We start from the raw sequence: 26,551 nt of genomic DNA, 5'->3' as shown, positions 1-26,551 counted from the left end.
CCCAAATAAAAACCTGTTTTTAAAAGAAAAACAAAAATCAGACAAGTTGATTGGTGAAAGTTTGAACAATATTGGACAAACAACAATAAAGTTATGAATTTTTAAATGTTGTAAATATTGGTAATCACTATACCCATGGATACTTCAGATTGGCCGCATATGGGATGTCATAGTGGAATCCATGACACATGCTCCGGCGACGATTGCTCCGGTGACAAGTGCTCCCCAAAATGCGACATTTGCTCCTCGGCATTTGCTCCGCCGACATTTGCTCCGCCGACATTTGCTCCGCCGATATTTGCTCCGCCGACTGTTGCTCCGCTGAAATTTGCTCCGCCGACTGTTGCTCCGCCGACAGTTGCTCCGCCGACAGTTGCTCCGCCGACAGTTGCTCCACCGACAATTGCTCCACATTTAGCGACAAATGCTACCTGAACGACACATGCTCCGGCGACAATTGCTCCGCCAATATTTGCTCCGCATGTAGGGACAAATGCTCCGCCAATAATTGCTCCGTCCACAATTGCTCCATCGACAGTTTCTCGGCATGTTGCTTTAAAAATATAAATATAAGACCTTAAAAAAAATACCTGCGACAAATGCTCCTCGAATAACAATTGCTCTGCTCACGATTGCTCTACCGACAGTTACTAGGCCTAAAAGAAGACAAGACACTTGCTCTGACGAAAATATTTGTTACATCCTTTTGCGTTACATACTTTTTTGTATTGTTTTGTTTTTCCATTCAAGTTGCTGTGCCACTTTATATAATAGGCGGATCCAGGGGCGAGGGGCCCGGGTCCCCCCTATTGGTGGAGCAAAAAAAAGAGAATAAGGGGGAAAAGAAGAAAAAAAACAGGGAAAAGAGAGAAAAAAGAAGAGGAAGACAAGTGAAAGACTTGGAAAATAAAAAGAATCTTTCATATTTCACTATATAAAATTTTCGCTCGCACTTCGTGCTCGCATTGCCTGTTTGATTTTCATAATTATCTTGTTCAATATGGAGCTTAAATATCACGTATGGAAGTCAATATGTAAAAGATATTTCGCCGCGGATATCGAACTTTCATTATTTTGTTTGATTTACAAATTGATTGTTTTAAAGTGATTTTTTAAAATGTTAGTTTTACGATGTGAACATTAATATTTTCTGCTCGTGCTACACGCTTGCAAATGTTAACTTATCAGTTACCTTTATTAATTTCGTGTATTCCATACAGTTTTCAAAGTATCCCTTTGCAGGTCTGATAGTCAAAACGTATCAGCTAGCGCTGCACGCTCGCATTTTTATTGGCAAGTAATGTATGTCTCAATATTGATTATACAACAAGCTTCTTAAAATCCACATTTTGTGATAGTCTATCAAAAGTTTCGGCTCGCGATTTGCGCTTGCATTAATTGTTAAAATGTGTTCACTCATTCATCTTATTCATAATTACCAAAGTTCTTGAAATGTCCGGTTTTCAGGCCTTGATTTCGTGCCCTACTTAGGCATATTAGCTTAAGAGATAGGAGAAGATGGGAGAGGTTGTAAAAGAAATAAGGAACAGAAGTCATGAATGTAGAGAGAGAAAAAAAAATTTTAGTACAGGAGGAGAGAGGGACGGGGGAGAAAGTGGTTTTCAAGGAAAGAAAGGGAGAAATAATCGAGATAAAAGCGCTGATGGGAAATTTAAGTTCAGCCAAACTATTTCTTTTCGCTGAGCAATTCAATTAGGAATGTTAAAAAAGTATAGAATAATGATAAAAACCATACAGCTTTGGAAAAGAAGCGTTGTTAGTTTTACAAAAAAAAAAAAAATCAGTGGATAGCATTTCGGCAGAGCTATTATCAGAGGAGCATTTGTCCCTACATGCGGAGCAAATGTCGGCGGAGCAACTGTCCCTACATGCGGAGCAAATATTGGCGGAGCAATTGTCGCCGGAGCATGTGTCGTTCGGGTAGCATTTATCGCCGGAGCATTTGTCGCTAAATGTGGAGCAATTGTCTGTGGGGCAACTGTCGGCGGAGTAACTGTCAGCAGAGCAATTGTCGGTGGAGCAACTGTCGGTGGAGCAGCTGTCGGCGGAGCAACAGTCGGCGGAGCAACTGTCGGCGGAGCAACTGTCGGCGGAGCAACAGTCGGCGGAGCAAATGTCGGCGGAGCAAATGTCGAGGAGCAAATGTCGCGGAGCAAATGTTGCATTTTGGGGAGCATTTGTTACCGGAGCAATCGTCGCCGGAGCATGTGTCGGGTTACCCTCATAGTGATGTAAGGCAAGGACTACTCTTCCATGTACTCCATTACATATTATGGCTAAAATGTCATTTTCCCCAAAAGTTTTATTTCAAATTATATTTTTCTTTCATAAGGATATAAAACAATATACTACCCTGGTTTATATTTAGATTACTGCCCCAGGGGAATGGGTACTTTAATAGGAGAAAACCACAAATCCCTGATAATAAAGTACATGACCTATGGAAAAGTTGTCCTTGCCTCTTGTCATAATTTACTTACCCAGTTGCCAATTTGAAATCTACATACTAATAGTGATCTCAATTTTAAAGCAGCTATAACTTTCTTATTGCTTATCCGATTTCTTTCAAACTTTCACTATTCTGTTTAGTATATTTTTCTCCTTCCCAACACAACATTTTATGGCCAAGGCTGGATTCCCCTTTAAAGCTATCTATAGTAGACAGTAAGTTGTGATAAGTAGCCCTGAAAAATAACTTTAAAAAAAAGATAATAATTTTTTACCAGCAACATGTACAAAAGTACAATATGATACCCTTTTAAACCAAAACTATAGAGACAGAATCCATACATGATAATAAATGCACAATGTGGACAAAATATCTGCTCATAATGTATGTACATGTAGATCCACAAAAATATGCACAGGTTCAATGTATTGTTGAGGAATTTCATGGAATCCCAGTATCATGGATTTAAAAAGCGAACCTTATAGCATACTGAACCAGGATGCTGGAGCCCTAATATTTTTTTAGTGAGTGTGTGCAACAGACCATCACTATTTGTTAATACATGGACAATACAATCAATGGACTCACTGCACAGAGGATTTCCAGAATTCTATTGATCAAAAGTTCACACTAAATAAGGTCATACAAAGGGAAAATTATCACTTGGTATTCAAATAGTGGAATGTACCATGAACATATTTTGAGCGATGAATAACTCTTTGATAGGTTTGCCCACAAGTATGCTGTTAAAAGCTACTGAAGGTTCAGATTCCCATGGCAGACCAAAGTACTGATAAATGGGATACCATGACAAAAACTTATAATCAAATATACATGTACATGTATGTGTAAGCCTAAAGGATGTATAAGAATTTTCTTCTTTTTTTAATGATAATGGATGATAAACTTTTAAAAGAAATCAAGAAATTTGTATTATCTACCCACAATATTTTTTCAGGGATTTTAAACCCTCAAACTTCTTTTATACTTTGAGGCTGTCCATAAATAAATTTGCAATGCTCAAAGAAACACAAGTAGAGATAATAAACAAACATGAAAGATACATGCAAAAACTATTTTTTCTTTACTTCTTAATGCACACAATGTATACACTGAAGACCATAAAACCATATACCAGCATGTATACCATACATGCAGGGAGTTCCATTGTATATGTAGCATGTTTTCCAATGTTCATGAACTTTACACCCTAGAAAAGTTGGTGTAAACATTTAAGGCAGTAGAAAGGGTTCATTTACTCAACAAATAACAATGTAACTATTCAAATCAATAAGGAACCTGTTCATTATATGAGGTCAGGGGGTGTGTGTGTGTGTGTGTTTTACATGAACATGAACTTTGTCGGAAATCAAACGCAGCAGGGGATCGAAACGCAATAGACCCAATAAAAAAAAATAATGCCAAAAATCAAGCAGCTTTGTTTCCCTTGATGAACACCATTAGGGTGTGTTTATGCTTCCATTGCGAGGACAGAATCAGCGATTTCAAACGTCAATTCAAAACGCCGATCGTAAACGTGAATCTGGGAGTGCTGTTTATGCTTAATACCATGGTCACATTTGTTCTACGGCGGCCGTACGGCGAGTCGAAAACAGCCGTTTTAACATTTTCGTACCAGCTAAACATAGGTGGTTTGAATAAAAATGAATAAAACGGCTGTTTTCGACTCGCCGTACGGCCGCCGTAGATCAAATGTGACCAAGGTATAACTTTTCAGAGCAAATCATGGTCTCCAGATGGCTTCGCATCGTAAAGCGAGGTCAAATTGGGCGCGCCTTTTTTCAAAAGTTTTTATCCCGATTGTTGTTATTAGGTAGAGATAACATGGAGCAATACGACGATTTTCACCTCACCGGAAGCATGTACCAAATGACGTCATTTAAACACGTTTACGATCATGGTTCTGTTTATACTTCCCCAGAAAGCCTGATTCTGGTCAAACGACATTTACAAACGCACCTTTTTGTGAGTTTAAGATCGGCATTTTGAAACAGCGTTTAAATGAAAGTAAGCATGGACGCAACCATGTTTTGGACTAATCACGTTTGGAAACGCTGATTCTGGCCTGAAAAGTGGAAGCATAAACACGGCCTTAGTCTACTGAACCATGGATGACCAGCATACATGTACATGGAGGTCTACAATCAAATTCACAGACTGAAATCTACTGAAATTAAATATAAAAAATATGCAGAGATTGTCCTTTAGAACGGATTGGAGTTAAAAGTGCACTAAAGCTCTATGATATATGCAGACGATACAGTATCATCATAATTATGTGTACTACATTATGTAATCCTACTTTAAAGATAAATACCAGTCGTGATAATAATCTCAAAATGAGTTTGAACAGAATTCTTTTTTTTTTTTAATCCTTACTATAATTTGGCTAATCTTGTGTGTCCTTCCGTTTGTTTGAAGCAGCTTTTCTCCGTGGTTTTCCACTCAATCGAGCTGGAATTTTTTCTAAACATGGTTAAATTGTTCACAGATTGTCATGAGGGGGGTTGTTCGTGGTATTTTGGTCGCATTATTTAAAAGTTTTTTTACAATTCGTAACTTTTTGGCATTCCTTTTCGCAGCCCTGAGTATAGCTTCGAAGTATTCCCAGTCCCTTTTACCTCTCTCGGGTCAGCGAAATACAAAGCACGGTATACGGTACGTACTTACACTCATGCGCTGGCTGCATGTATATATGCATGTGTAGCGCTGCTGAAACGTAAACAACATACCGTAATCGGCCGATGTCCTCAGTGGTTACCGTACAAAATGTAGGCAGTTGTCACAAAGAGGTTAACCCTATTCTGACTTGGCTTTTTGAAAACAAGTGTTGACTGGGGGTTTGCTGGGGGTGAGGGTCTACATCTAATGTTTCTGCACAGTTTCATTAACACATCCTTTGTATTTAATCCTATATTTTAACAGATTGGGCTACCTGCTACTCAACGCTCCAAAATCAAACTGTGCCAGTGCTCTGTTGTGCACAGTTGAACAGCGCATGGTTAGTATTTTGACGTAAAATGTAATATTTATATTGAATGATTGATGCCGCAGTAAATCTAAATTCCAACATATGATGAAGTTGTTTGGTTGAGTCAGATAATCAGCTCAGTGCTAAGTTCCAAAACCCAAAATTAAAATTGTCTTAAATAGATTTGCTATTAACCCTTTTATTTAAAGGCAAATTTGATCAGATTTTCTTCTGCAAATTGGCAACACTGGCATTTTTTTGCTACACATATTTTGTTTGACATGTATTCTACAAAACTCTGCTGTACATGTATGTAGATGTTTATTAAAAACGTAGATATGAATAATACAGTGTAAAAATGGTTTGTCGCTTCAACCGCCAATACCGTGTATAACAGACATACGGGACCTTATGCATTATGCCATCTCTAATATTATGATCTTTTCATCTGTATACTGTTGTAGCATATCTTGCCTTTGATTAACATGATATTTTTATGAAAAAAGACATAATCTAACATACACGTATCAATATTGTTATTTATTTGAATGAAATTATAATCAGTGAAGATGCCCATATAACTTTTAAAAGACACAATAATTCCATACTACATTTACAGTGTACTTTCTAAGATTTTTATCAATTATTTCAATGCATAACTATTTGATCCACCAGTAAAAAAATGCCCATGTAAGCCATACAAATCTTATCTTTTTATCACAATTAACATCTAAAACCTTTTCTCTCTCTCTATCTCGCTCTTTTGTATTCTTTAATTTCTCTATCTCTCTCTTCATCTCTCTCTCTGATTTTCCCACTGTCTCTCTCATTTTCCCCACTATCTCTCTCTCTCATTCATTTTCCCCGTGTGGGTCTCTTTCATTTTCCCCTCTGTCTCTCATTTTCCCATTCTCTGTCTCTCATTTTCCTCACTGTCTGTCTGACTCATTTTTCCCACCACTGTTTCTGTCTCACTCATTTTATCAACCCCCCCCCCTTTCTCTCACTCTCACTTCTTTTCGACATCCTGCCATACTTATATATGATTGAGCAACCTTTAATTTAAAAATTACAAACAACTGCAGTCTAATGTGCATTGTAAGGTACATGTGCAATGTACTTACATATTTATTTCCGACCCAATACATGTAATCATAACATTTCTATATCACAATAATTGCCTCTTGACTGCTTACTGAATACACCGTGTTCTAATACATTTTTCCATTTTATAGTTAGATTTGGATTTCACTCTGTAATGATTATTGAAGTTCTTCCTCCAGTTCAACCCAAGATGCTTAACTTAATTGAACCTCCTATCTATATTGAAAGAGAAGTCTGCTATAAATCAGTTGTCTAAATATATTTCATCACTAAACTGCTCGGCTTTCAGTGTAAATAGGCAGTCTAGCTGTACATACAAGAATGTCACCCCCTCCCCTCCCCCCCACACACTTTGATAAAGAAAAATGACTCCTACCCCCTGTGCTGCCACGGGTAATTGCTGCTAGTCAATAATAATACACTGTCCCACACACATGTATTTCTGTGTATTAAGTGATCATCAGAATTATCAATTTTGACCTAAGATTTCATGATTTTACAAAGATAAGTTTTACATCAATGTACCAGAAATAGATGTAGTGTTGTCAGTCGGTCCGGGATCGGGATGAATTCCCGGCGGTCTGAGGCTCTGAGACGGTTCCGAGACGGTTCCGGGATCAATCAACTTAGACCGTATCCCGGCAGGAAAATAAAATCAATAATGGCCAAATTCATGTTGTAATATTTCCCTAATTAGTAATTGTACTTACGAAATACGAGAGAACAATTTAGTTTCAAATGGCTGTGTGCACATGCATCTCGAAATATTACGCAATCTGTACTCGTCGATCTCATGAGCATGCACGCAATCTAGCTTTGCACACGGCTCCGAGAGATCTACGCAGACAACAATCGTCTACTGTATAGTCTCATGTGCAGACCTCTTTCACCTCAGTTCGTTTTACTGAGTCATTCATTTACCCCATACTTTCGAGTTGAATCTGCTACGATATGTATGGACTAGTGAATTTATCATGAAATAATTTACTAACAATTGACGATGATGATCTATGAGTATTTGCAAATTTAGTCATTTAAAAAAAGTCGCCATTAATTTTGTGATGATTGTATTTGTTGGGGTATTTTTTGCGAAAGGGTTTGCAAATAACAACTAGACGAATGCGCATCATGTTTCAGCTGGTTAGAGCCGGGAGAGAGAGAGAGAGAAGGGGGGGGGGTTACGGGAAGTGCTTGGTCGTTCACGACTGGGGACCATCTGTCATCTGTTGACTTGATGTTTACAATTGCAAACCAGTCGGTCAAATCATGGAGCTGTTAATAGCTCTATGGTCAAATCATTTCTCCTAGATATATTTCGACTTAAATTATAAAATTGTACCAAAACGCTGTTAGAATTGGCGATGTTTAAAGTGGCGTTGTTTAAACTTTGAAACAACATTGTTTTGAAAGTCATATCATACCCTATATGTTGTAAAAATATGTTGTTAAATGCATCAAACAAATTATCAATGATATTAACAGTTTTAAATGATATCGTTGGAAATTGCAAAAAATATTTAAAAACAAACTGTTTAAAGTTTTAAAAAAATTCTATTGGTTTAATAGTTTAAAAACAGTTGTATATTGACTGGCTTAAACAATGTTTCTTAATATTTAAATAGTTGTTCAAAATATTTTTTTTACTGTGAATAGTCTGAGTATCTATTCAAATAATGTTTTCTCGATCGAAAGTAATTCATGATTAAAGAATAAATGAGTTTGTTGTTTTGATGCGAAGTGCCGGCCGCCGGGACGAATCTTGTGTAAATTTCCAAATAAGCTTCTCTGATAAGATAGTATTCACTTTTCTCAGTAGTAGTGATATCAAGGAGATATCTCCTTGGTGATATCATACTGTTCAGAGTTACGAGAGAGGGAGAGAGAGTGAAACTGAAAGTTAAAATTCCGGGCTAGCTAGGGCCACAGGCGCACTGACGCAATTTGCTTTTAACTGTCAACCACGTGCGCACCGACCACAGATCAGTGGCACTGACACGTGTGTTATTGGACTGTCAGATCAGCATCTGGGTCGACTTAAACATAATTCGGGTCATGTCAGTGGTCATTAATGTTTACAGTTTGCGGTGGTGGCACGCTTTGACTGTCTCATCATTATTTTCCCCACGTTTTGAGTGAATGTTTACAATTTGCGGTGGTGGCATGCACACTTTGACCATGGAGCTAACAGTTAATAGTTCTATGCTTTGACTGTCTGGTGCACCGCCAGTGCGCAGTGTTTTGGATTGCATTTGTGCGTGGAGATATGTTTCGGGATTCGGGACGAGCCGGGATCCCGATAAGGAAATTTTGAAGTTGCCGGGACGGTTTCGGACCGGGATTTGGTATGCAAATGAGGGAACTGATGACATCGCTCACTATTTCCTTTGTATTTTATTATGACATATTTTCTACCCATTTATCTGTGAAACAAAGATTTATTTCTCCCTGAACATGTGGAATTACCATTGTTTAACATTTTATTGATCAGTCAAGTTGGTCCTTACTGTCAAATCTATAAAAACTGAAATATTGTATAATTCAAACAATAAAAAACAAAAGAAATAGTGAGTGAGGGAAATCTTTCATTTGCATCAATTGCATGTGACTAATTGTATACAAGGCACTAAGTGGTCAAGCCCCCAGTTACATTTCTGAGCTTTTACAAAGAAAAGTTCACAGACACTCTCACAACCTGCGTAGTTCTAACGATAATTTGCTCCTTCACATCCCCGCTCGTAATACAAAGATAACTTTGGGAGATCGCGCTTTTGCCTGTGCAGCCCCAAAGTTATGGAATGGTTTGCCGTATGTTGTGAGATCCTGTCCATCAATAAAAACGTTCAAACTTAAATTGAAAACCTATCTGTTCAAATAACTCCCATACATTTCCTTTACCCCCTTTTTCTAATTCTGTTTTTCAAGCATTTCACCAGCTCTAAATTGCAGCGCAGTAGAATATATGCACATAGTTTCTGCGCTATATAAATTAGTATATTATTATTATGTGACTAAATTGTGCATATAACTATTTTGTGAAAAATAAGTGAAACTTTAAAATATAATAACTTTCTTATCTTACATCCGATTTTGATGAAATTTTCAGCATTGTGCTTGCCTGATTTTTCTCTATTGACTCAAACCAACATTTTTCTGAGGTGGACTTGACCTTGAACTTTGGTAGACTGAGTAGGCCTATTAAAGGGACATACAATGAAGTCTGGTGGGGGTGTTTCATAAAGCTGTTCGTAAGATAAGAGCGACTTTAAGAACGACTGGTGATCCTTTCTTTTGGCAAATGCAATACACCATTGGTGATGGTTTAGCACGTAAGAAAGGTTCACCAGTCGTTCTTAAAGTCGCTCTTAACTTACGAACAGCTTTATGAAACGGCCCCCTGGTTTAAGTATACAGGCCATGGCCAGTCAAAACTCTGTACTAAAATTGGAAGACAAAAATATTACATTTCATGTACAATCTTGTTTTATTTTATGTCTCTTTATGTCCATTGGAGAGGCTTAAATTTACAGGCCATGGTCAGTCAAAACTCTGTACTAAAACTGGAAGACAAAAATATTACATTTCATGGACAATCTTGTTTTATTAAATGTCTCTTTATGTCCATTGGAGAGACATGTATGGGGGCACATGCCTCCAGGCAACAGTGCTGAATTTCACTTTTGTGCCCTGTGACCCACTTGCCACTCCCAATTTCTTCGCAAGTTTGTATACTGTAATTTTTCTGATGTAATATATATTATGTCGGTTGAATAATAACAATGTTTACTGTGTTTTTCTCTCATGTTTTAACAACACAGAAAATTATTCAAATTTTCATTCAGATGTAGCTGTGAATGATTTGAGTGTCAAATGATCTACATCATATACTGACAAGATTTGGGTCGCAATTGGCTATCCACAGTTAAACCACACTTTTAGAACCGAGTTGAATTAAAACAGAATGTAGTTCAAGCCTTGAACTTCAACTTACCAATGCAACATTGTACTTAAATGCCTTCCACCCAGAGAGTGCTTTCAGCTTACCCTTTCCATATTTATTCCTACAAGATAAAGGAAACAATTACAGAGGGGGTTGTTACTTATTTAACATATTAATGATGCAAAACATTTTCACTTGATTTATTATTATACATGCTCACCTCAGTCATGGACTTAGGTCCATGATTTCCAGAACATGTCCGTCAAAAGCATCACCACCTTTATGGAAATTTATGTTGCTTCATGACCAGGGCTCTCATTTAATAAAAGTTACTATTACAGTAAACTTGGTAACTTTCACAGAATCCTTGATTTTGATTGGCTGATGAGCACTGTTACCATGGTAGTTACCATTTGATGACAAAGTTAAAATGTCAAGTCCTCCTCAGAAAATGTTGATTTGGATCCATAGAGAAAAATCAGACAAGCATAATGCTGAAAATTTCATCAAAATCAGATATAAGAAAGTCACGACATTTTAAAGTTTCGCTATTTTTCACAAAAAAAGTTATATGCACAATTTTAGTCACATGCAAATGAGAGAATTGATGATGTCCCTAACTCACTATTTCTTTTGTTTTTTGTTTGAATTATACAATAATTTTCTATTTTTACAGATTTGAAAATAAGGACCAATCTGACTGAACCATAAAATGTTAAACAACATTTGGTAATTCGACAAGTTTAGGGAAAATAAAACTTTGTTTCACAGGACAATGAGGAGAAAATTAGAATATTTCATTTTTCATATTTTGAAATAGGAAAAAAATAGTGAGTGAGTGATGTCATCAGTTCACTCATTTGCATACCGACAGTGACTGGGTGTATAACTGTTTAGTGAATTTAAGCAAAACTTTAAAATATCATAACTTTCTTATTTTACATCCCATTTTGATGAAATTTCAGCGTTATGTTAAGGAGCTGTTGGATTTATCTCTTTTTATTCAAGTCATCTTTTTCTTAGGGTGGACTTGTCCTTTAACTTTTATGCAGCGTGGCCCAGGTACATTATAAACAACAAAATAATAATAAAAATATTGTTGATTGTGATGATGATGGGGGAAGAAAATGGTTACAGGTGTATAAAACATGCAATACTCATCATCTTCATCATTCATTAACATTAGTTTTAATTACATTTTCAACAAAGCCTGCATTTTCAGAACTTTTATTTATAATTAATTAAAAATTTTCAATACAAATATAATTCACACCATGCATGAATGCAATCAGTCGTAAATGGAAATGTCGCTCTTTTGTACTCGGAAAAAGACTTATCTAGTGGCAATGCTGCAGACAAAGAACACAACACACTTAACACTCTTATTAATTAAATTTCATTTCAATAAATATATTCCATCTCTTCTTGCGGATTAATTAAAGCTGACATTCCAAGAGCAATGAGACTCAAATGGGTAATCCGGGCTGATGATCTTAATATCAATATGTAAAAATATAGTAAAACTAATTGTCTAACACACACACACAAAATGTTCAAGCAAGGGAATGAATTTATTTTGGTGAAACTTCTGTATGCAATGAGTTGAATGAAGATATCACATTCCCACTTTCCTTGCCAATAGCACTGAGGATCACTAATACATGTACACATACATCAATTTGCACCCTAGAGAAAAATTGAATTGTAATTTCATATAAATTTCCCAAAACAGAAATTGAGTAAATGATATAATTAGCAGTCTCATTGCATAACAATTATATTCATGGAGTTCTCCATAGAATTGTTTCATCAAAATAATACAAAATATACACATCTGTTGCATCCAAACAAGCAGCTCACACAAAAATAATAAATATTTCAGAAGATGATTCTGAATCTGATGAGAAATACCACCATAGAACCATGCAGAGGTGCGTGTGACTAGGGCAGGGTACAAAACCTTGAAAAAGAACACCAACCCTGTCATTCTCATGCCGACAATGAGAGAAGACTCACAAGAACTCAATTTGTTCATTTTCATCCATCATGTCCACAAAGTCAGCGACCGATGGTCTCCTTCTCGCTGTACCCATGTTGCTGCCAGGTAACTCCACACGAACATCACCCTCGGATAATGCTCGAGTTATCTGGCTCATTCGCCTTTAAGTTAACAGCACAAGTTTCAAACACATTAAATCATATTGGTCCATATTCTTATTGCCCATACATGTACATGTAGTCCACAGAGCAAAGAGTGATCTTTTATACATGTAAAAGCTCTTTGCTATCAAAAGTTATTGGAAGCCATAATATGTCAAAATTTTTATTACGTTGTATGTTTGAACTCTGGTCTTACTCCACTGTCATCATCATACATGTACCAATAATAATTGAACCTATACTGTTTTTTTTGTCCTGATTGGTTTGCCGTAGTTATACCAAAACTTAAGATCAGAGTTTGCATCAAACTCCAGTTCAGAATACTGCACGGAATTATTACTATCCAGATGGACTCTGTGGCACTGCGCAAAGCCTACCTGGATTATAAAATCAGTTGCCAACAGCTTAACATTCATTCAAGTTCAACATGTACAATCATAGCTTATGACTGAACATATTAAACCAAATACATGTGTATAATATATTACTTTTCACTATAAAAAGATACATGTACTCTTGAACTTCTACCCGCACTTTCTGTTTTTGTAGGCCCAAACTCAATAAAAAATATAAAAACCAACATCCCAGTCCATTTTTAAAGCTGTTCTTTTAAAAGTTCAAGAAAATGCAATAAATTAAATTCACCATGGTTTTGTTCACTTGCAGTTTCACACTACATGTACACCGGTCATATTGCAGAGCATCACCAATTAAGAAAGCTAAAGAAATTCCCAGTTCCAAAGACCCTCACTTTCATTTGCTTTCTCATTCCAGTGCCCGCTCATACTTGGAGCAGCTCAGTGCCAAAATGCCATCAATTGCCCGGGGGGGCCACTTACATTGACGAGTGGATACCATGCGCTACCAAAAAAACACGTAAAAAGGATGTCTTTTTCACGACAGGGCACGTTACGTACGTAACGTGAAAAGGGTGTCAAAAACACAAAAATAATGAAAAAAGGGTATCTAATTCGCTAGGAAGATTACGTGTTTAGGGTCGAATTTGCGGGGATGATAAAACAAAATTAAAATGTTTTATAAAGGATGTCCTTTTTGCCCCAACACTTCGTGTTTAGAGTCCGATTTGCGCGAGGTGCAGAAGGTGGGGTCGTACTAAACCAAATAAGGTAAAGCAGACGAGCGAAGGACCCGTAACAATAAAACATTCCTGTACTTGTTTAGGGGTTCATTTCAGGGAATATTTGCAAAGAGTATCGTTTTGTTTCCAATACTTGTTAAGGGTAGGGTTTCACACGGCAATACTTGTTAAGGGGTGCATTTTCAGAATATGGAAATTACGTGTTTAGGGTGCTTTTCGAGACCCCATGGTCACGCATGGTATCCACTCGTGAGTGGAAGTGGCCCCCCCGGGATCAATTGACTGCATTCAACGGACAGTCAATGCTCTGCACGACAATTTGGAGACCGCTGATCAGTTCATTGTGCAGAAACATCATGACAAATTGCATGCATATGATGCTCACTCCTTTCCAGAGCATTGCATTTCTGCCAATTGTAGATCCTAAGACCAAAGTTTAGTTCCAGAGCCCCCTATTTTCGTTTTTGGTGTGGCACATACATGTACTGTACATGTAGGTAGAATTAACCCCCCCCCCTGACTGTAATCCCATCATCTTCCAAGTAAAGTGTGCAATATTCATTGGATTTTATTTTTAACTATTTACAAATTCACTTTAAAAAAAAACATAACTTCAACAAAACACCATCGAAGGATAAAAGTTCAATTTTATATTTTTTCAAGTATTATGTGGAAAACTGAAAATTCTTGTAACGTAAATTATGTAAACTCTGTTGGAGAGCTCTCCACAGAAAAATTTGCAATCAACTTGAACTAATAGCTTTAATATCAAGATCATTGTGAGGGTATTCTTTGACTTCTTTTACAGAATCCATGGCAAAAATGTACTTTATAACAGTCCTTTGGAGCCTAAAACTGCAAAAGATGGACACTGCTACCTTTATGCAAACTGTACTCTACAACATATTGTCGAAAAAATGCAAGGAATCACTTTTCATACTGTCAGCAACAAACTGAAAGCATACAATTTATGAGTAATTCACAGAATACAAGTACAATGTACATGTACATGTAGTCCATTTTACGCAAAAAACAGTTTTCTGTTATTAATAGCTGCCTTTAATACCTGATCCACTTTCGATTTTTCCCCACTAAGTTTCTCTGTGACTGAGACATGGTTTGTGATGTCATGCTGATGTCATCGTCACTATCATCCACTGGCTTCACATTGATCCTACGGATACCCATGGTCTCAGTAGTACGGATCCATTTGCATGTAATTTCCAATTAATTTATCAATTTCACTGGTTGTTGTTCTTAGCTCAGAGAGTTTCAATACTGACATTATAAAGAACATCCATTAACTACAGATCTATGGACAACACAAATTCCAAACTGCGCGAACACGGTACGTCTTGTTTGATATGAATGACTCAATGTATAATGTACAGTACATGTAAACCAGAAATGAAATATTAACTTCAACGTGATTGATAAACAAAGAACAAGAGTCTTGATAAGATATCACCCTACTTGAAGTGTGCCACAGGGTAGTGTTTCACAAAACTACAGACTGTAGTACACAGAGGAGATGAACTCATAATCATGAAAGCTTACCCCAATATTTTCATGTTCATTATTACATTTTTACTACCTTTTCTGTTTGAACATTTTGCAATGTCTACAAAGAATGCTCTGAAGACATGAATTTCTGACAAATGTATTTTCAGGCTCACCCATTGGTCCCTAATGTTTTTTACAGGTACATGATGTTATCTACATGTAATAGAGGTTGATGCACAAATATCATTCTCGACCACATTAATGAAATATTGAAATAACAAAAATCAAGTATACTTTCAGGCAACACAATAGTGAAAGGAAATGAAAAATAGAACTCAATTTATAATACAGTTTGGGTCAATATGGAGTTCATAGATTTTTTTTTAGTCTGTCAGAGCATGACACTTATCATGGACCTCAAATGTATGTACATTGCTGGCAATATTCATACAGGTATGTGTACAAAACAGTCTACTCAAACCCAAAACATACAGACTTTTAATACGACAAAAGACCTGGGGGGTGTTTACACAAATTTTATAAAGGAAATAAAAATCTATGCAAATGAAAAGCGAAAATATAATGAAACAAAATAGAACCATACAAGTCCAACTGTACTGTGAGAGAACCTTGAAAGGCATATAGTCCGGGTTATAACTGAGCGAGGTGCCACTTGGAGAAGGAGAAATTTTCATATAGTGCTTCTAGACCAGTTTTTTATGCTGAATACGAATATATGAGGTAAACAGGCTGTATCTTGAAAATTAATCTGTGAGGGCGCTTTTTTCAAAATGGCCGCCAAATTTTAAGAAAATTTGGATTTTCCTACATAGATTTCGACATAAGCATTCAATTGCCTCAAAATTAGTGTCATATGATAGATAAATAAATTTCCTACAGTTTGATACTATTTATGAGGGATAAATAGGTCATTTGGCTGAGATTTCACGTAGACAACTTCATTTTTTTACATTATTTCCCGAAAATTGAAAATTTTGAAAATACTTTATTTTAAATATATCTAAGACGAATAAAGCAATAGCCTTGAAATTTTGTAGAAAACTTAACCAATATATATTTATTACTTGGACAAAATTTCAATTGCATGTCATTATTTTTTGTAAACTTATAATGTCTTAAACTTGAAAAATCAAATTTCAGAAATGTCGGTTTTTGTACACTATAGAGTCTACACGCATGTTAGTATACGGTTTACTGATATTAGTATTTGGGTCATATAATTGAGCGAGGTGTCACTCTGAGAAGGTTAACATTTTCGCATGGTGCTTTTTTAGACCAGTTTTTACGCTGAATAAGAATGTACTGGGTAAACAGTCTGTATCCTGAACCTTAACCCGTGAGGGCGCTTTTTTCAAAATGGCCGCCAAATTTTCAGAAAAATTTACTCTTCGGGTTACATAACTGAAAGTGATGCATGTTTTATCACTTTCTGAATAATATGTATAAGGGTGAACTCAATACAATGTACAATCATACAAGAATGATTAATAATTGGTAAAAAATTAAGGGCGCTATTCGAAATGACTGCAAATATTGTTATTAAAGTGATCATAAATGTTGTAATTGGTGTAAATTTGAGAATCTTTTTACATTATTTATGATGACAGGTTTTTTACAAGATATTTACTTAGATGGGTGCTTTTGATCATTTCCTTTCACTCCCCAACGAAGAAAAAAAATGAAATAAATAGGGTCTGGGTCAATCTGAAAATTGAAAAGATTGCTACCTTTAAAAATATTTAAATGCAAGTTAATAGCATAGAAATGAAAAGTTTTATTTTGTAATGGAAATATCTGCAACTGGTATGCTCTGCAGTAAATTATTCCTTAAACAATCAGGTGTGGAAATATAATTAAGATGAGAGTAATAACTACTTGTTTAACTCTATCATTTGATCATTCTCTTAACAGTTTGTATCTACGTGTAGAGTTTTCAAGATAAAGCAAAATAGCCAAGATTTTTTTTGCAGAAGTAAAGGTATTTTGAATTGTTTCATCACAAAGGTTTTCAAGTTCTATCAAAGCATGATTTAAAATTTGTTAAAAAGTTGTATGTTTCTATTTGTTTTAATTTGTTGCATGTTCTACTTATTCAACTATTGTTCATTTTATTTCAAGAGACATTATAATAAGAGCTTAACCTGAGTTCATTTGTTCTCATCAATCTCTCAATTAACACTTGATGTAAGTTTATTCCAGCACTTTGTCTTGATTGGAATATTTTCGGTGAGTGTATTCATATTTGTTTTACTTTACAACTAACCATATTTTTATGTTACACTGACAGAGCGATATATGGCATGCAGTATTGTTCAATCAGCCTTGATTCATTTAATTATTTTTTTCTGAATATAAATACATCATTTGATTAACGCATTAATGTATCAAACTTTTATTTCTTCATTTATTTGTACTTTTTAACGAAGGCTGTAACAATACAAAATACTTATGAAGAGTTTGTTTGGAAAACAAGGCCCTAACAAACACGATTAGTCAATACTTAAGAAAGTTATGTACTTACAATTGGTAGATTTAACGAAAATATGTGATGCTTTTGACATGATTAATTACAAATGAAGCTTTAAATTTACATAACAAATTTGATATCTGAAAGTATTGTAAAACTTCTTTAAACCAAAAATGTGTTCATTTTTCACACAGGTATTTACCACTAAATGAGGAAATGGAAGCCCCTCATCAATGCTTAGAGTGTGTTGTCCACTACCAATCAGACACAAAGTATAGCACCGTAGTAGCCTTGACTGAAAAAACATTTGCCAGAATAACTGAAGCAAAGGAACTAAGAGAGAAATGGAAAGGTGAAAATTGGCATGAAGAACAATGCTCTACTGTTTCAGCCTGGCATTTCGGGTGTCCATATGACTCCATGCTACAAGAAATTTACTCTCTTTATTTCAAAGTCGAAGAAAAAAGAAAAAAATGAAAGAAATGAGGTTGAACACCGGCCTCGCCGAATGAGTAAAGTAGAAAACCCAAGGTCAATATTTCCCAAGCACTGTTTCTTTTGTAAATGTGTCAACAAGAGAGTAAAAGGGAAAATGACACCATGTCGCTTGCTCAGAACAAAATCGGCTGAGACAAAGATCATATGCCAAGCTGAAAGAATAAATGACAAAGATATGTTGTTTCATTTGAGGGATGTTGATTTAATCGTCAAAGAATTTCAAATGCATGACATATGCTACAAGGAGTATGTAAGAGAGTGTAATGATGAAATCTCAGATACAGTTGAAGAAACACATGGTAATTTTGAAGCTACTAAGGCATTTATCCAAGAAACGGTAATTGATCTTAATCAGGCGGTATCTATGGCAAGGGTACATGAAATATATAGCGATGGGCATGAGGGTGACACAAGGTATAGGAATAAACTTAAGCAGAGAGTACAAGGGTGTTTTGGAGATGTTATCAAATTTGTAGCAATTGATCGCATAAACCCTGAAATCATAATCAATGCAAAGGGGCTGAGTGAAACAACAACAATAAAAAACAAAGATATCATTATCAATCTTGCAGCCAAATATCTTAGAGAAGACATTCAGAGTTATGCAGATCAATTACCCGATCTGTCTTGGCCACCGTCTGTAGTTGAACTAGAACAACAAGAAGAAAGTATGCCAAGTCAAGTACGGACATTTCTGGAGACCCTTCTGTGCGCACCTGGACACCCAAATCAAGAAAGGGTCAACCTACTTGTGCGTTCTTACTCAAATGATCTCATCCACGGAGTGACAAAAGGCAAAGTACTTACTTTAAAACACTTTCTTGTTGGAATGGGAATGCATAACCTGACTGGACAAAAGACACCCATTCACATTCTGTCACATCTAGGCCACTCTTTGGACTATAATGTTGTTTGTAGTATTGAAACCGCAGAAGCAAGAGCAGCTCAAGAAATGTCACTTCAAGGAGCTTCATTGCCTATCAAACCAGTCGATGATGACCCAGTTCTTACCATATTTTGGGCAGATAATTTCAACATGCATCGAGATACGATTTCAAAGAAGGCTGTACTCGATATTACAAACATTGTTGCCTTTCAAGAAGGGGAACCTTTGCACATTGTCCAAGCAAAAAGAACAAATGTCACCAAAGATATCAAGCAAAGATCCCTGTCCACTGACCAACCCCTACAAGCAGAAAAGCCGAGAGTCGATTCAAAGAAAGAGCCAACACTGTTTCAAAACATGGTTAGTCAAAGAATTGATGAAAGTGAAGTTGCGAAAGTCAATAAGGCGATGTTAGTGTGGAGTATCTTGAGGCTCTTAGCATCCAGAGATCAATCACTGCCAATGTTCTCCGGGTGGTTGATGAAAATGAGAAATAGGGTTTCTGACATCTTGGTAAAAAGGACATGCGAAACATATCTCCCACCAATGACAACACCAATAACGGATTATGGAACAATCTACAGGTTGTTCTTGTTCCTTCAGCAACTTTGTACCGAGGTAAACATGCCATATGTCAATGTCACCATGGATGTCGGAGCTGCAATGACTGCATACAAGCTCTTGTGGAATTTCCCTCTGAAATTCAAGAATGTGATGCTACATTTGGGTGATTTCCACTTCATGAAGGAGAATTTTGCAGTGATTGGAAATCTGATTACTGGATCTGGCTTTGAAGACATAATTTTTCAAGCAGATATATGCTCCTCTGGTTGTCTGAATGGAATTGTAAGTGGTACTCACTACAACCGCTGCTGGGCAATTCACAATCTGTTCCATGAAGCTCTGGAGAGATTGCTTCTGAAATCATTCCTTGACCAATCGAATGCCCTTATTCCTGATTCCTTGATGAGTGTGGACGCTACCAAGACTTTGAATGATATACTTCATGATGAGGAGAACCAGCAATTTCTTAATGATTACGAGAACTTCCGGTCAGCTGTGCGTGAAGGAGCTCACGGAAGAACAGCTCAGTTTTGGTTAATGTATTACCTGGACCTGATGAAATGTCAGCACCTGCATCACACTGCAGTTCAAGAGAACAACTATGACCTCAGAAGATATGGATGGGAGTTCATGTTGCCATTCTACTTTGGTCTCAATAAGACCAACTATGCTAGGTATGGAAGCTACTATGCAAAGTGCATGGAGAATATCGAGTCTCTATACCCTGGCAATCGTCAGTTGATTGAAGTGAAAGGGCTATCAGTACAAGGTCAAGGCAGATATGCGTTGCGAACAGCAATAGATCAACGTGGAGAACAGACCATCAACAGAGATGCCAAAGTTGCAGGTGGTATAAAGTCATTCTCCACAGATGATAAGTCAATCCTGAAATGGACCTTGAATCGAGCACATCAAGCAGAAAATACAGCATCTTTGCGAGCATTTTCCAAAGCTGAACCTGAAGGAGATACATATAAACAAGCCCGACCATCTTACATCCTCTCATCTGAAATGAAGGTGCAGAAGTTAGTTGATGTCATGACCACTGAATACATGAACCCATTTGATCTTAGCTTAGATAAAGAAGAAATATACAATCTGAGCTCTGGAATGCCTGTCAACAGGATCATTGCTGACGCAATATTGCAAGTTCTTCCAAACGGCAGGTCGGCACATGAAACATTTGTAAAGGACAGGCTCAAGACAGAAGGAGTGAAGTTTCATGATCCTATCAAACGCAACAAGCTTACATTGTTTTCTAATAGTGGAAAGAAAGTTCATCTGCAGGCCCAGGGAAAGGTCAAAGTAATTGAAGCTAATCGAGATGTATTGGGGAAGCTTCTTGCAACTTCCACAAAGCACGGCAGAATTGTTGACTTCAAGAAAGCTCTAGAGTATCCTCTAACCCCTGTTCCACTAAGTCTTGGGAATGCCGATGGGACAAGACGAATGACACAGAAGAGTGCACTGATGGACATTCTGGTTGAGAACAACGCAAAAGACACAATGGAACCTGAGAGTGTTTTGCCAGCAAAAGAACATGTTATTGCTTACGTTGTTGACCTGATGGCCCTTATCAGGACATTCACATCTTTTCCTGACACATATGAAGGTCTTGCCAGAAAAATATTCGCCAGCATCCCCAAAGGGTACAAGCGAATAGATATTGTTGCTGATTCATACTTGCCACAGAGTATTAAGACCACTGAAAGAAACAAGAGAGGAATGGCTCCTAAGGTCATCGTTAGCTCCAAGTATTCCAAGCTGCCACGGGACTTTAACAAATTTCTATCCAATGGCGAAAACAAGACTAGAATGATCGAAATTGTTCATGATGTGCTGATAGAACAAAAAGAGGGCATACTTCGTGACCTAGGGTGTGACAGCATCTACCATTCCTCCTATAGAGAGTGCATCCTTGTAGTTCTAAAGATGATGTTGTGTTGGTTCCAGATCTTAGGAGCAGTCAGGAAGAAGCAGACACAAAGGTTGTTCTGCATGCAGACCACGCCCTGAGGAGAAATGATGAAGGAATAGCAATAATTAGATCACATTCTGGAGACACAGACATTGCTGTCATTGCCCTCTCATATTTTGATAAGAATGGGGACAGGGTCATCCTTGACTCAAACACTGGAAAACACAGAAAGGCATTCAAACTCAGTGACATTGATTTGACAGCATCTCAAAAGTTATGTCTTGTAGGGTTTCATGCATTTACTGGTAATGACTACAACTCTGCTTTCTTTCGCAAGGGCAAGAAGATGTGTTGGAAGTTGTTGGAGAATAAACCCAGGTTTGTTGAAACGTTCTGCCTTCTTGGAGCGTCAGAAGTTCTCATATCACAGGTGTCACAGGAACTTGATGAATACGTATCACTGCTATACGGGGTAAAGACCAAGAACGTCAATGAAGCAAGGCATGCCATTTTCGACCGAAAGTTGACGAGGGAGCAAAAAGTGATAGACATAGCATTGCTACCCCCCTGTCTCCAAACATTGCAACTTCACAAGCTTCGAGCGCATTTCATAGCTAGAGAATGGCGTTCAGCAGGCAAAGCAGATTACGTAGGCACAGATGCTTGTGCTAATGGTTGGAATGAAGAGATGGAACCGAAGTGGATACAAGCAATAATGCCGGAAGATGTGGAGGAACTTTTCATTGAAAATGAAGGCGAGGACTTTTCAGAGTGCAGTGATATGAGCGATTGTGAAGATTAATGATGGTACACAAATATAAATGATTCGTATTAGCAGTAAATTACCAAGAATGAGTCATGATGAAACTAAAACCATCAGTGCTCTTCGAGTGGTTTGGAAGGATTCCTTAAGGGTCTTCTGAACATATTTTCATTGCATCTTAAAACAAATTAACAAATAAGCATGGATAACGCTTGTATATTCTTTTCAAAAATAATTTCACGCGAAACTGAAACGAAAGGTTGTCAAATGTGCCTCATGAATATTTCTTTGAAAAACTAACAGGCTCATTTACACTATTTGATATATTGGCGGCCATTTAGTGCATGCCTTCACCTCTTGTCGTTAAATTAAATGAATAACACATAATGCATCTCTTGAATAACTTTCTTCACAATAATTAATGAAAAAAAATGTAAAATTTACACCCATTTAAATGTTAATGAGCAAATAGATTCTGTTTAAAAACAAATTTTGCAGCAATCTTGTTTGTACGGAATATAATTGTAGATTTTAAAGGCTTCACGCTTTTATGCAAAAAAAGTAATTATATATGCATCATTCTTATTTACGTAATCCACAGGCTCAATTTTTCGGAAGTTTTGGCAGCCACATTGACTGTACTATTTCATCGTTGGTGGCCATTTGAACAACACCCTCACCTAATGCTAAATGGAATGAATGGAAAATTATGTAAACCTCATGTGAATAACTGTCATCATATTATATGAAAAAGATTGTCAAATTTTACCACTATTCTAGAATCTGTTATGTAATTGTAGATTTTGATGGATTCACTCTAATAAATATTTATGCAAAAAGTGATCAAATATGCATAATTTTTTACTTATTTAACCCAGTGTCAAATTTTTGCAAATTTGGCGGCCATTTAAAAAAGGCGCCCTCACGGGTTAAAGTTAAGGATACAGCCTGTCTATCTAGTATAGTCTTATTCAGCGTAAAAAAACTGGTCCAGAAGCACCGTATGACAATTGTCACCTCCGAGTGACACCTCGTTCAATTATAACTCAGATACTAATAGGCCTATTAGTAAACCCTATATGACATGTAGACTCTATAGTGTACAAAAAACCGACATTTCTGAAATTTGATTTTTCAAGTTTGAGACATTATAAGTTTACAAAAAATAATGATATCCAATTGAAATTTTGTCCACGTGATATCGGTATATTAGTTAAGTTTTCTAGAAAATTTCAAGGCTATTGCTTTATTCTTCCTAGATTTATTTAAAATCAAGTATTTTCGAAATTTTCAATTTTTGGGAAAAAATGTAAAAAAATGAAGTTTTCTACATGAAATCTCAGCCAAATGACCTATTTATGCCCTATAAATAGTATCAAACTGTAGGAAATTTATTCATCTTTCATATGACACTAATTTTGTGGCAATCGAATGTCTATGTCAAAATCTATGTAGGAAAATCCAAATTTTCTTAAAATTTGGCGGCCATTTTGAAAAAAGCGCCCTCACAGATTAATTTTCAGGATACAGCCTGTTTACCTCATATATTCGTATTCAGCATAAAAAAACTGGTCTAGAAGCACCATATGAAAATTTCTCCTTCTCCAAGTGGCACCTCGCTCAGTTATAACCCGGACTAATACATGTATCATCATCATATTATGTTCAATTCATGGTAAACTTGAATGTAGGCTAGCCTTCATGCTGATAATTTAATTTTAATACTTCCTACACTGTATGACAATCCTCAAATTGGTACTACTCCTTCAAAGTGACAGGCTTAACTTTGTGTTATAGTGTAATCAAAATATTCTCCCAGAACATAGAATCTCAAGAGTCAAGGTGCCTGCTCTTGTCTCCTTACACACATACATGGTCGCATTTCATAAGTGGATGATACATTCTGAGTTCACAAACAAGAAGCAGAATCTTATAGATTAATAGATTTCTCTACATACATATAACTGTATGGACATTAATCTGTATTTGAGAAAATACATGTATGACATTTTGTTTAAAAAAACAAGAGCTGTAATGCTTTTAAAATCATCCTTTATTGAAGCAATATTTCTGAAACATATACATGTAATAAGAGCTGTAATACTTTAAAAATCATCCTTTTTTTGAAGCAATATTTCTGAATCATAGATTGCCAAAGAAATTGAGACTTTTCAAACTCTCAGAACTCTCTCATGATGGAATTGGAACTTGGGTGAACTAAATTGATCTCTTTCCTCTTTTCATAATAAATACAAATACGTTCTCCTTTTTGATAGAACTGAGCCATATTTCACAATTTACAAAGTTCAAGGGATCAATTACAATAAAAATGTTCACTAGCTCCACTCTAAAAAAAGGTCTATGGACAGAGGAGATGTTCAGCCAGTTTTTAGACTCGTGTACCATAGCCAGGACAAAAATTTGAAGAAAAAAAAAGTTCTCTCTTGTGCTGCTTTTTCATTTCCCTGCCATAAAAGTGGCTGTACAGGATCTTGCCGAGTTACAAGAAAAGTTAAAACAATATTCAGAATACCACCCCAAGCCTCAGCGCTTTATTCAGTTACACACATTGCCATTGGTTCCCTATCTCTCTATTTATTCTCAGTGCACAGGTGTGTGTGTACAAATCAACACCTATTGAGTACTGGTTCCAAACAACCTGATTTAATTCATGACAAGAAAAAGGGGGGGTTGTTTGTACATATTGGTTAGGCCCACTCACATGTATTGCGAGGTTAGTATTAGTATACTAACCTCGCACATTGAACCGCGTTTGGCAGTAGATTTCTAACTAGTACATGTAGGTCAGGCGTGCTGCAACCCCACTTCTGGTGTCCACAAACACGACTTCTATGGGTTCATTTTTCTGTGCACGGTGGCATGTAATGAACCCTTGAGTGGGCTAGGCCTAACGTTAGTATCAATTATGAAAGGGTGTTTAGAAAAAGATTTCATTATTTAAGTTAGTTGAACTTGAAGACTAGATTTCAAAATGAAAATGGGTATAGCTGGAAATAGGCCTAACTAATCTTAGCTTTGTCAGAGTCTACCATCATTCAATAAAAAGTTGCCAGATTTTATTCAAGTTTCAAGTGAAATTCAACTTCAACCGAGTCAAACTCAAACGACTCTAGCCTGGCCTACGGTACGGTACTTCTTTCTTTCTGACTTCAACATTGCACTCACTGACTCAGTCATGTCAGTCTCTGTTTAAACTAATGTAGCGGTCGCGCCCCTAGCTTGACCACTAGGTGTGGTATATGAAACCAAGTGAACGTAAAACAGATAAATACCTGTGTTTATCTGTAGAGATTCCTCAGGTGTGTGTTCTTCGTTCAGTTCCAGCTTCAAATACAACGTTCGTCTGGCTCCAGTATCCCAAGTGGTCCAGCGCCCTCTCTTGATAGCCCCTTCGGTAGTGAACCTGTATGGGGGTGGGGGTGACTTACTACAACAGTCCCCCCCGTTCCATAAAACTCGGTCCCTCGAGTTTCTTAACCAGACATCAGGTAGAGGGAGGAAAAAATTTTCCGCTCCCAAGTACTCCAACCAGGAAACCTTATTTCCCAGCTGGGCAAAAGCAAAAACGAGCTCATGTAGGAATTCCAAAACGTTTTTAAAAAACACCCCGCAGAATGTATCCAAATGTATATTACTAGCAACAGCATGTACGCTTTGTCATATACCTGCACCTCCTTTGCTATACAGCACAAGGCCCTTTAAATTTTGGTAAAAACCACTTGTGCAAAATTGTACTCCCCCATGATTAAGTATGATTTTTTCCATAATTAGCCATCAAACAAATTGTTCTTTTATATACAAAAACTGCAAAAACTGTCCAAAACGCTTGGCACAACTGTGCAAAAAACTTGCTCAACACCTTAAACCTTTTCAAAAAACAGTAACCTGAAAACATTAAAACCCATAATAACTTTTAACTTAATATTCACACCTCCCTGAGGTTCTTTCAAAAAATCCGTACAAAATTACAGCTGCATATATACACGTATATATATATATAAAAATACAAAACCCGTACCAACACCCATATCCCAGGAGGGTCCCCCCTCCCCAGAAAGCTCCGCTTTCCCATAGCAGTGAGCTGCCGCTGTCCCTCCCTTGGTGAAGCACCCTCATACCAGGGCTGTGCAAAACGTAGCATTCCCGTT

The 26,551-nt window shown here is 36.8% G+C and overlaps 1 protein-coding gene across 2 annotated transcripts in view; it reads right to left on the bottom strand.

Moving 5' to 3' along the window:
- The window catches only part of LOC121423289 (transmembrane channel-like protein 7), a 63,930-nt gene that overhangs the window by 18,803 nt on the left and 18,576 nt on the right, over positions 1-26,551 (bottom strand). For both annotated transcript variants that reach the window (XM_041618624.1, XM_041618623.1), the window contains exon 3: positions 10,555-10,624. In XM_041618624.1, the coding sequence (XP_041474558.1) occupies positions 10,555-10,624 (70 nt within the window). The remainder of the gene's footprint in view (positions 1-10,554; positions 10,625-26,551) is intronic.

Source organism: Lytechinus variegatus, chromosome 10 (assembly GCF_018143015.1).
Source record: "Lytechinus variegatus isolate NC3 chromosome 10, Lvar_3.0, whole genome shotgun sequence".
Lineage (NCBI taxonomy): Eukaryota > Metazoa > Echinodermata > Echinoidea > Temnopleuroida > Toxopneustidae > Lytechinus > Lytechinus variegatus.
Note: the sequence above shows the minus strand (reverse complement) of the source record. Positions and strands in the feature narration are given on the sequence as shown.